Below are 12,673 nucleotides of genomic sequence, written 5' to 3' on the forward strand. Positions count from 1 at the left end.
TCCAATTAAAAACATCAAAAGACTTGAACAGGCACTTCACCAAAGAGCATGTATAGATGGCAAATAAGCACAAGTAGAAGCATTGTGCTGTGTGCAGCCACCTTATAAAAATGAACAAGTATCCTGAAGACAAAGCTAACACATGCAAAAGAGGGCAGAACTGAGATAATCAGAAGCAAAAATCTGATTAAACTGTGCCTAAAATCCACATCCTTCTGGGTTTTTCAATTACATGAGTCAATGTCCCATACTTGACTTGCATTTTCTGTTATTTGTAACTTAAAACATCTTAAGGTCTACCATACTTATTATCAAAGAGCCTTCTTTAAGACTTAACTTCTCTCATCTCCAGGAAATTTTTCATGGCTGCTAAATGTTCTCCCTTTTTCCTTTGAGCTTCTCCAGTCCCAGGAGTCTGAGTTACTTACCTTTTCTCTCCCTTATCCCTTTTTGCTCTCTCTCTCCCTTCCTACCTTCACCCCTGCGTGTGTGTACACATTCCCCCCAAACTCTTGTGGCACTTTTGTGTTGTTTGACCTCATTTTTAATTCTTTCCTGTTATAGCACTGACCCTTGGTGCAATGTAACATTCGTTACACTGAATCGTAAGTGTTTCTGCCTTCTTGCAAGGTTTCTATCTTACTGAGGGCCCAGCAGTCCCTTGACTCCTCTACTTTAGTTTCATAAAGATAAGGCTCAGTAGGGGAGAGGAGGGAGGCTGAAAGGCATTCATCCAAGCTCTTTTACAATGCTTGTGTATCCCCCATGGTTACCTGCCTTTATGACTTTGCTGGAGAGGGAGCCATCCAGGCTCTCTCCACTTGGACTATTTTCACATTCTAAACCCTACCCTTTCAAACTCAAGGTCCACTCAAGGGGGAAAAGGTGTGATCTAGGAGGGGGCCCATGGAAACTTTCTGGGTTGATTGTGATGTTTTGTATATTAATAGGGGGTGGATTACATATGTATATATGCATTCATCAAAAGATGAAGTTATACTCAAGATATGTGCATTTCACTGTATGGATATTTTAGCTAAAAAAAGAATTACATATTGAACTCCAGTTAATTGCATGCATGCATAAGTGTTAATGGAGATGTGCATAGATGTCTAATTTTGAAATCCATAAAAAATAAGATGGTTGGTGTACAGAGGGAGGAACAGATATGTGTAACAAAGCAAGTGTAGTAAAATGCTAATTGTAGACTCTGGATGGTGGATATGTGGGTGTTTACAGTACAATTACTTTGACTTTCTGAATGTTTGAAAATGTTCATAGTAAAATGTCAGGGTGTGGGTTAACATTACTGATACAACCACTGCCTTGGTTTAGACCTCATTGCATCTTAACTGGGATACTGCAACCACCTTTACACTGGCCTCCACACTAATCTGCTTCTGTTTTTCCCCACCCCAAGGATCGCCAGAGAAAACATTCTGAAATATAAATCGGACATCTATGATCGGGTCCCTGCCAACCTTTTCAGCTTCATCTGTCAACACTTGCTATCTTAATCCAGCCTGTTCACCAGCACAACTCAAGGGCTTGTTGTTCCAACCACACACCAGGTTGCTTTGACTTTCTTTTGCTCATACTGTTCCTTTTGCTTGGAAACTCTATTGTAACTCATCATTCTGCCTTCCCTTTCCTAGTTAATGGCCTTCAATATTCAACTCAGGTGTTGCTTCTTCCTAGAGGTCTTTCCTGTTCTGCTGACTGGGTTGTTTCCCTTTCCTTGTGCTCCCATAACATCCCATACTCATTTGAAATATAGTGTTTATCCCAGTATGCTGTACTTCGGATACTGAATCACATGCTCCTTGAGAATCAAACCCTCCAATGGCATGCACAAGGCCTGACACAAAAGATGCTTTGATAATCCACTGTAGAACTGAACCAGTGATACTGAACTAGCATGGATGATATTTTGGCACCTTCCAGCAATTTTGTGTCAGATTCAGTTTTCTCTCTTCTATAGGAGTGTAATGCTCACCACACCTATTGACTCAGCCATCTCTCTATGCCCTTCAAACATTTTCCTCATGAGGTCAACTTGATTATCCTGCCCCAGGTTGAAATACTCTTTCCAATTCCTTTAAAAGCTTACTTTATCTGTAGTGATTGTAAGATTATAAGCCTTGGTGGGCAAATTTTAACTGGGAAAAATTAAACTGGATTCACTGATCACCTGAGTGCCAGAAATTAAGTTCTTTAAAGACAGTAGCTACTATAATTCCTCCCCAAAACCCTGTGAGTTAGGGATTATACCTCCATTTTATAATGATAAAATTAAGGAAATACAAAGTAGCCAGCTCAAGATCACACAGGTGACAGAGGTAGAATGGAATCATTGGTGTTCTCAATTCCCAGACATCCTCTTTGCAACACAGTCCATTGTCTCCATGATGGGCCATGTTCTGGAAAAAGCCTTAAAGCCCAGAAGGCATAACAAGCAGTGGGAAGCCACAGAAATTCTCAGGCAGGAGGGGATGTTGGGGATAATAGGATTTTTGGAAGATACCCTTGAGACATTGTGTATTTTAGAATGGAACATGGGGGAGGCTTGTTGGGCTCCTGACAAGGAAAATATAAAATGGTATTTAATCTCTCTTAGCATATTCATTGGCGAGTCCTGGCATTAGGTTGTGGCTCTATGGGGAAAGAGAGAGCCTGGAAAGGTGAGCTATTTTGAGAGTTAAGAAACTAAAAAGGTGATAGAGTTCAATTTCTGTTTGTTGGGTTGAATGAGTGGCTGACTCCAGGTTTCTGCTGTTTCTGCCTCCTGGAAATGGCCTGGGATTTCTACCCTTCATGAGATGTCTAAGTCCAGAAAAAGGTCAGAATTGACTAGGAAGTTGAAGATTTTCTTGGGGAAGTGGCATTCAATGGGGCATTAGAAGATGAGATAGTGCCTTTCCCACCCCTCCTTCAGTAACTCCCTCACTGGTCTCCTTGGCTTTATCTTTCTCCCTCCTAATCCATTCCTATGACTGACAATAGGATCTTTTTTAAAAGCAAGTTGGCTCACACCATTTTCTGCTTAAAACCCTTTAATGGTTTTCTGTCATTCATGGAATAATTGTGTCTTTCAATAAATATAAAAATTTCATATACTCCATTATTTGAGGTTTTACAATAAATATTAAGCCTAAAGACTATCAATTTTGATCATATGCCTTCTCAAACTACACATTCCCTTCTGACAATTCTGCCTATGTTCCCCCAGGTGAAATTCACAGCTATATTATACTAAATTGATAGTTCTCTGTATGCACAGGGTTCCCCTGCCAGCCCCCAGCTTGTTTTTATTCATGCTATTGCCTTGGCTTGGAATACTCTTTACCACTGTTCTCTGCCTGACTGGCTGATTACTTTTCATCCTTCAGCTCAGGCATCACCTCTGACAGGAAGCCTTACCTGAACTCCCTGCTTTCCTGGGACAGACTCCCTGAGCAGCATCTCATGCTCATCTCTATCACCACACTGTACCATATAGTGTTTTTCTCTTCCACTCAGCTTACTGGAAGCAGAGTGCCATTTCAGTCAAATTAGGGTGAACAGGGTCCTGATGGAAAGGGAGGGTCCTGTATATTCAAGGTAGGGAAAACAACATGAACAAGCAGAATTGGGGATCTGTACTCAGAACAGTTTAGGACTAGAGGGTTTGGTCTGGGAGTCAACAGCATCTAGAAAGTTTGGGGTTGACCATGCTTCATAGTTGCCAAAATTCCATCTGGCAAATGTAGAAACTGAAACCCAGATGAGCAACCTCCCCCAAATTACTCAGTTATGGAGAGGGCAGGCTCTTAGTGAGAAGTCCTATGCCTTCTTCCACCCTATATTAGAAAGAGGGAAGACTGAAGTTGGGTGACCTTGTTCTTCCAATTTTGACACATAATCCTCTGCTGCTGCTGCTACTTCCTGCCTGGATGAGAAGTAAGGTGACCAAGACTCTAGCTTATCCTCTAACTTGAGGCTGGCAACAGTGCTTTGGCCCCTCACTGTGGAGGGTGGCCGTTGGTGACAAAGAGAACCCAGCACACCATTCCTGCAAGGTCTCTGAAATCCCTCCTCTTTCCTGTTGCCTTTCTACCAGGCGACACAGTTCCCCATGCCCCAGACAAGAATCTTCTCTATCCAAATCCTGCCTAACACCAAGATTAAGATTTGCAGGGCTGGATGAGGTCATTTCACCAGGTAGGCGCCAAATCCAGACAGCCTCACCCCAGACCCACAGAAACTGAATCTCCAGTATGAAGATTTCTTGATTGGGTTCAAACTCCTTTCACAGTGACCCAATAGTAAGCAGCCTGCCCTGAGTCACACAGGGTGGTGGTGAATTTGGAATTGAGGATCCTGAAATCCCTGCATAGGCTCTTCTCAGGACACAATTCTCAATGCCACATTTTACACAAGTGCTCAATAAACATGTCGGGTCATTTTCTAACACTGTGAGGGAAAAAAACATGAGTTTTGGAGTCAGACATCCTGCTGTGGAAGACCATTAGTAAGCTTCAGTCACCTTCACTGCAAAATAGGACTAATAACTATATCCCAAGGTTGCCAGTGAGGATTAAATGAGATATCCTAAGTGAAACCCCTAGCCCAAGGCCTGCTGCAGAAAAGGCACTTAATAAATGGCAGCAGTTATCAGTGAGAAGTGGTAGAACCGAGTGATAAGAACAGAGAGTCTGGAAACAGATGGGCCCACCACTTCTGATGTGTGATGCTGGAAGGTTCCTTTGCCTATTTCCTCATCAGTAGGATGAGGATGTTGCTGAGGATGAAATGAATCAATATACATAGAACACTAAACAGTTTCTGGCACAAGGAAATGAGCATGATGTAGCTCTAATAATTTATTCTATCCCTTGCCCTGGCCCTAAGTACAGTAATCAAGTTCAGTCTGAAAAAGCATGTCAGAGAGAGAGAGAGAAGAAACCCCCCCAAAAAACTTCACATTAATTCATTAAGAGGATATAGGTGTAGCCACTAAAAACAGCCTATAGAAACTATGGAAAAGCCATCCTAACAAATTTATCAGGCCCCTTTGAATTGTTGTTTCCTTTCTTTTCTGGTTACTGTATTTCTGATAATCTGTTTCTGGTGTATGAACTGTGTCTCTTTTGAGGGCAAGGATCCTGTCCCCTTCCCAACTCAGGCACAAAGTTGGGTACCAGGGAAGTGCTGAGTTAATGGGAGGGAGAGACAGAGAATATGAAGGGAAGGCGGCACTCCTAGACCCCACCACCCCACCACAACCACCACCACCACCAAAAAAAAAGAATGCCAAGCAAAGCAATTGCCAAGATAAATCACTTTTATCTCTATAGGAAACGGGGGATCTAAAAAAAATATAAATTACATTAGTAACACAACATAAGAAAAAAACAGGAAAAAAAAACAGAGAAGTCTGTATGATGCTATTCTAACCTGTTTATAAAAAGGTCCTGCATCAGAAATTCACAATACTACCCACTTCTAAAAATATATTTAGACATGTACAGAAGAGGTGGGCTTGTTTTTAAATTGTTCGCCTTTTTTTGTAAAAATATATTAAAGGTGAATAGAAATCCTCTCTCCCTGCCCCCTATCCAACCCCCAGCTCCGTGCTGGGGGATTGGAGACCAAAGGAAACTCTTTCACCATGTTCCAAACCGTGGTTGGTTACTACCACTCCCAACCCCTCCCTAACTCACTTCACTTAGAACCTGAAACATTAAAAAACACACACACACACACACACAAAAAAAAACACACTAGCCTCTTTGGAAAAGCATAACTCTGAGGGTAAACCTGCTTTTCATTCAAAACACAAAACAACAAACAGGAGGCTCTGAGAGCCCAATTAAACTAAATGGAAACCCAGTCAACTGGAGGTTGGGCTTCAGCTCCACAGAAACTCCTAACAAAGCAAGAGAGGGGAAAGAGGCCTGGAACCAGGGGGATTTGCTAGCAATTAGCTGCCTTTGAAAGATCAAGGGGTGGGGGTGTGTTAAAGGGACGAAGGGCTAGAATCCTGGTCTTGGTTACAGCAGTCAGGGCCTAGTCAGGCAGTTGTCTATACAGGGACACAGGCTGCCCCCTTCCCCTCCCCTCACTACCCTCTGCTGCCTTGAAATCCCCAAGAAAATCAAAAACTGGGCAGTAACAGAGGGGAGGAGAGTAGGGACCTCATGTGCTAGGGGGGAGGTAGCCAGGCTTTTTGCCTTTGGTGTGACTAGATGAAGGACTGCATGGCCCCTAGGGTCCCCAAGATAGAAAAAGCAAATAGGGCCAAGGGACCCCCTGATTCCAAGGAAGAAGAGATGTGGGGCTGCAAGGAAAGACATACTGGAGATAAAGACAACAAGGGAAGCCTCACATACTCCCTGTGGCCTGCATGGTAGCTGTTAAGTTCCCAGAAGCACTGGGCAAACTGGGGTGAGGTTGGAGTCAGGGGTAAAAGGCAAGGATACACTCCACTTGGGCAGTCCAAAATGAAGAGAGGCAGGCATTTGCCATCCAGTCCATGTTGCCAGGGTGGTAAGAGAGGCCAAGGAGGAGGGAGCTGGGGGTGGGAGATTGGGTGAAAGGTGGGCACTGTCTGGACAACAGACATGTCCACAAAGGGAAGAGGGGAAGGGGAGAATCAGATAATCTGCACCTTTACAGATGGGTGGGGTATCTCCTCTCCTAGGCTTGGGCTCCCAGTGGCCCATGTGTACTCTGAGCATTGACATGACGTCTGGGAGCACAAAGGCCCAGGAGTAAAGATGTGAGTTCTGAGTTCTTCTCCATACCAAAATCTCACATGGAAAAAGAAGCATGGAGGCTCCTGATAGAGAACCCAGGGATGAGCTGTCCAGTCACATCCCCTCCAGACTGTGTTCTATAGTACAGATGAAGGGAATAGGATGTAGGGCCAGGGTTATCTGCTTCAGTGGCAGGTGCCTTCAGACCTTTAAGGAGATGGTTTTTCAGCTGCTGGGTCCCAGCCATAGCCATGTGGATAATGTTTTGCAGGTCCTCAAAAGTTCAGGCAAATCCCTGGAGCTCACCCTGGGACAGGGGCCCTTCATCTGTAGTCTCCCAAAAGTAGTTACTTCCAATGGACTACAAAGTCATGGTCAGAGACTTGGGCATTGGTCCTCTGCCCACCTTGAGAAGTGACAGGAATCTCTCTTCTTCCCAAAGATGAGTGAAGTTAGCCCATGGACTTCCTAGGACGCCTCTGGAAATGGCCCATAGTGGGGCAGTAAGACTCTGGGCTCTCATTCTTATTTCTGTGAAGCATTTGGCAAGAAGAGATGGAGGCCAGATCCTTTTCTCAGGAACAAGTCTGGAGTGGGGCATGTCCACTGGGCAGGGGGGAGGAAGGGGAAGGAAGAATGGGCAGAGGTGGGCAGGCTTCTGGACTCAGGGCTGGAGTTGCAGAAGGTTCAGTACTGGGCCTCCTGCTTCATGATCAGGGAAATACTAAGGGGCTCAGGCTTTCCTTATCCTGCCTTCCAGCTCTAGATGGGGATGAGAATATAGGGCAAACAAGGCCAGGGAAAGGGAAATGGGTTGGAAAAGCAGAAAAGAGGGTTCCAGTCAGCTGGAAACCTCTCCCATTCACCTCTCACTCAGAGGTATGGAGAAGGAAGGCAGGATGCTCTAGTGGAAGTAGGGGAGGAAGTTGGAGGAGTCAGTGAAGGGACTGTGGGGGAGTCCATGCTTTGGTCAGTTCCAAGAAAGCAGGACAATGCGCCTCAGCACCTTGTCTGGGGCAGATAGGATCCAGGAGTGCCCCAAGAGTTGACAATGGAGAAGGCAATGGGGGTGAAGGGGTGAGAGGCAGGTTACAGGGGTCTCACAGAAGTAATTTGCCATTTCTGTGGATTTTCAGGATACGGCCGAGTCTCTGCTTGGCTGTGGCCAGGCCCTTCTTCGGGCGCTTTCCTGTGAGGGAAGGGAGAGGTAAGCAAAGGCTATGGCAAAGGCTCCAGCAGCAACTCTAGCACTGTATGTCTGTCCTTGGGCCATGACCCCCTGCCTGTTCATGTTCCTTCCCACAGCCTCCCTGTCATTATGCCTGGCTCCAGACCCATCATGGGCAAGAAGCCCTCCTTAACTACTTCCATCCAGCACCACATACCTCGGCTCTTCGTCATATGAACCTCCTGCAGCAGCTAGACTCCCTGGCTAGTCTGTCCTGTTCCTTTTCCCCACTGATTTCTTTGGTCCCAATGATTTTTATTCCTAAATTCTGCAGAGAGGTGATTATGCCTCTCCATCCTCTTATCCAGCCCACCAGGACTGGATAAGGGCCTAGTTAATAATTATAGCTCAGCAACCCTGAAGTTGTAAGCCCTAGGGCTAGTTTCATTAGAAACCCCCATTCTCATCACCCAATGCCATACTAAATTTACTATCCATGCGTACTCTATGGACTGGGCTTTGAGGGCCAAAGTGAGGAAAGGGAGGATGAGTCTTCCTCATATCTCTTCCTCTTCCTCCACTGAATCACTTCCCATGTCTCATGTGACCTCCTCCATATTCATCAACTTACCCCTTCCTTTCCATTCCCTCTGCCAGAACCTCAGCCTCAACCTTTGTATGCACCTCCTCCCTAGACTTCCTTACCTTTAGCCTACCCTCCATTCTGGCCACCAGAAGGGTCTTTTTAAACCCACATCTGAGCTTATCTCTGCTTAACACCAGTCAGTGTCTCTTCATAGCCTATGAGATCAAGTCCAAGCATCTTTGGTTGGCTCTCAGGATCCCTCCAAGGTGTTCTCACCTACCAGAGTGCTTAGGCTTTGAAGTCAGTGGCCTTAAAACCCTTCTTAGTTCTACAGCCACGTGGCAGTCATACCTTGTCCTGCTTGGTTGCTCTGGGAGCCAACTGAAGGGCGCCGCTGGGTCAAGAAGACACCAGGGGCCATAGGTGTGGTGCTGCGGTTTGCCTGGGCCATGCCAAAGGCATTGGGACGAGCAGTATACTCGTGGTCAGCAAGACTTCCTGAGAGAGCCTCTTGTTTAGTCTCAGGAGGAGGCAGGAGTGAGGAGGAGGTGAGAAGCTGGGGTGTAGTGGCCAGAGTTGGGGCTGGTGCTGCCATGTTGAGGTTGGACTCCTGAGGGCGAGGCTGTTCTACCTCCTTTGACAAAGGCTTCTTCTTGATATATTTCTTCTTTTGGGCTTTCTGTAGCTCCTGAAACAAACCAAGTGGGAAGGAAGACTTTAAGAGTGGAGAAAAGAGAAGAGAATTTCCCAGAAAGGGAACTAGACACTGGTCAGTGTGGTTCTGCAACCTGCCCCCACCCATCTAGTCTGGATTATGTATACACAACACACAGGCCTGCCAATATCTGAGGTCATCTCTTTGGTACTATCCATCCTTAAGTCATTATTGCCACTACTCAGTGCAGTGGAAACAGAAGGGTAAATGAGTTCAGAGACTTGGGTTTTGGTCTCAGAGACCCGGGCCACTTATGAAGTTGCCATGGACATTTCTAATAATAGCTAAATTTATGCCAGCAACTGAGGTACTTTATATACTTTATCTCATTTAATCCTCAGAGCAGCCCACAGAAGGAAAACCTCTCAGTTCACAGATGAGCTGAGGAGCAGGAATATTAAATAACTTGAGCCCAAAGCCTCAAGCTGAGAGCTGTTGGATCCAGGATTCAGCCAGGTCTATCTGAACACCCATCCTGCACACTTCTCAAAATGGGACATATGAGAGTGAAAAAGTAGTAGCTTTAGAATGAAATAAACTTGGGTTCAAGTCTAGGCCTGTGTTTCCTAAGCTGGAAGACCTTGTTCAAGTTACTAACCTTTATGAATCTCAATTCCTTCATATGTAAAATGGACAATATATCTGTTCTTCAGGGTTCTAAGAGTAAATAAAATTCTGACATAACATGTAGCACATAGTAGGACTCAATAAGTGGTAAACTATTGTTCTATCTTCATCACTTATGATGGTTTCTTTTCCTCTTGCTGGTCTTTTTCTTTTAACAGAGGACCTGACAATCCTCTGTGTCACTGGGTCTTAAAAACCTCAATTTTGGAAGGGAGGGATAAATAAGGAATTGTAGCACTTCTCCCAGTATCTTGGTTTCAGCCATCCATTGCTCTGTAGATCTAATACCCACTGTGTAGTGGATACCTGTGTAGTGGGCATCTGGTGCCCTGAGAACTTGGAAAAGTGCTGCTGAGAGCATGTGAATGACTTCGGAAATGCTATATGGCCACACAGATCAACTCAGTGATTATATTTGTTTGCTTTCTCTTGGCCTACTCCTGCCTTCAGAAGATGTGACAGGCCTATGGCTACTATAGAAATTTCTGAAGGACAATAATAATAATATTAGTAATACATGCCAAGCACTGTTCTATAATTTAATTCATTTAATGCTCATAAGAAGTATGAGAGGAAAGAATTATAATCCCATTTTTAGGAGAAGGCACTGTGGCTGAGAGGTTAAGTCATTTTCCTTTTTCCCAAGGTTACAGGACCAGTAAGTGGTCAAGCTGGGATTCAGACCCAAGCCATCTGGCTTCACAATCTCTCTTCTCAACCACACTGCTATTCCACCCATACCAGGAACTGCACTTGGGCCCCCATTGCTCTCATCCAAATCCAGAAAGTATCTCTTCACACCTAGATTACATAGTCTAAATTTCTCTACCTTTTCTGCCAATCTTCTTCTCATACAATTAATTCATCCAGATTTCCCCATGGAAGATAAGACTGTCTTATGATGGGGCCACTTTCACTTTGCCAATTCCCTTGCTCAAAAAGCCATTAACAGGTCCCTACCCAAGTTCAAACTTCCTGCTGATATTCATAATCTTCCATGGTCTGGCCACTTTATACCTAGCCAACCCATAATGATAATGATGAAAGGCTAACATGCCTATAGTACTTACTCTGGTGGCAAGTGCCATTCTCAAAGAGCTTCTACATATATTTACCTCATGTGATCCTCAAAAATGATGAGGAAACTAAGGCACGGAGAAATTAAGTAACTTGTTCAAGTGGTAGAGTGAGGCTTCTAAACTCAAGCAGGATTCTAAACTCCAGAATCCATTTTGTAGCTTCTCTTTATCTTAACCCATTCTTCGACATGAAGCCTTCAATCCAGAAAGATCTGCTCATCCATTTATCCATTCACTCATTCTTTCACTCACCCAATACTGACTAAACACATACTTAGCATAGTGGAGATACCAAGTTCAACTAGATACAGCTCCACCCTTGAGGCATTTAGCATTTAATAAGTACCATGAGAGAATGCTATGGAAGCACAGAAAGCCACTGAAATAAATTAGTGGTAGGTGGTATGAAGGGGTGTTAGGTAAGGTATCTGAGAAGGCATGATTCCCAATGGGTACAGGGAACAGCTTGTGCAAAGGCACAGAGACATGAGACAATCTCATATACTGAGTGAACTCTGAGTACCATGGTACAATAGTATGGCTGCCGTGCAATACACAATAAAGGGCATGTGCATGAGAGGCTGGCAGAAGGTAAGGAAGGAAAGGTGGCCAAATCAAGAGGGCCTTGTGTGTTGTACCAAGGAGTTCCTTTTTCCTGGAATGCCTCTCTGTCTCCTTTAAAAGCTTAGCCTGCAAAACCCCTCCCCAATTTCAAAACCTCTCTGTTGAAATTATCCCCGATCAGCTCAAACAGAAGTGAGATACTTAGGAGGCATTAAAAGTAGTTTTCACAACTTTGACGTATCTGTTTATTTAGAGCAGTAGAACCCCTTTTTTTCCAAATTACATCTTATATGACTCCAAGATATACATATCAGAGAGAAGTTCTCGTCAAAGAAAGGTCGGCCTGTGTGGTATCTGCTGGCTCTCAATAATAGCCTCCAAGACATCTCTAAGCAACTCTAGAGCTCCACAGAACATATTAAAAATAGCATTCTATGCAATTTTGTTTAAATAGGATATGATTACTAAATTACATGAACACTTAACAAGTTCATTTTATTTAAACTGTAAGTAACATGAAATTGGAAGTAAGAGAATATGAGTTTGAATCTTGTCTCCTCCATTTACTGGCTGTATTATCCTGGACTAGTCATTTAAAGAGCCTCATTTTCTTCACCTGTAAAATGATGAAAATATCACCTATTCAATAGGGCTATTCAGCAGACTACATGAGACATTATACACAGAGGCACCTAACATAAAGCAGATGCTTAATAAAATGCTCTAAGCCATAGGATGTGGCAGGAGGAGCTAAGGGATGTTGATAAGGAGAGAACCAGAAGATTCACCTCCAGTTGCTCCCAGGGTTGCTGAGCATGTTATACACACTAAAGAACTTTGCAAACTATAACATGCTAAGAGGTCAACTTTATTTTAGTGAAGTGACTCTTTAGGACAAAAATTAGTGGGTGAAGTTTCCTTGGGAAGCAGTAAGTAGTAATCAAGACAATAGTACTTGGTAGAGAGGACAAGAAAAGCCTCTCCCCAGAAATCAAATTCCAATACTGGAGGGTGGTTGAGAACTGGAGGTACTCAACTGAGTCACTTCCTTGGGGCTAAATCTGAAGGAAGACAAATGCTTTCACAAATGCTCTCAGTCCTGGTCCTTCCCATCTGAGAGGATTTTATATAACCAGAAGACAAGTGGTATCAGCAAGGGCTTTTCTCTGGTCCTTATTTTCCTTTCATCCTAAATCA

General features: G+C 44.1%; 1 protein-coding gene across 4 annotated transcripts in view; it reads right to left on the reverse strand.

Annotated features, from left to right (window-relative positions):
- Positions 1–5,305: 5,305 nt before the first annotated feature.
- Positions 5,306–12,673, reverse strand: part of PHF8 (PHD finger protein 8) — a 169,689-nt gene continuing 162,321 nt past the window's right edge. For all 4 annotated transcript variants that reach the window (XM_037010389.2, XM_037010388.2, XM_037010391.2 and 1 more), the window contains 2 exons: positions 8,843–9,179; positions 5,306–7,926 (listed from right to left, as the gene is read on the reverse strand). In XM_037010389.2, coding sequence (XP_036866284.1) covers positions 7,838–7,926; positions 8,843–9,179 — 426 coding nt within the window. In that variant the 3' untranslated portion in view covers positions 5,306–7,837. The remainder of the gene's footprint in view (positions 7,927–8,842; positions 9,180–12,673) is intronic.

The sequence above is a fragment of the Manis javanica genome, chromosome X (assembly GCF_040802235.1).
Source record: "Manis javanica isolate MJ-LG chromosome X, MJ_LKY, whole genome shotgun sequence".
Classification (NCBI taxonomy): Eukaryota; Metazoa; Chordata; class Mammalia; order Pholidota; family Manidae; genus Manis; species Manis javanica.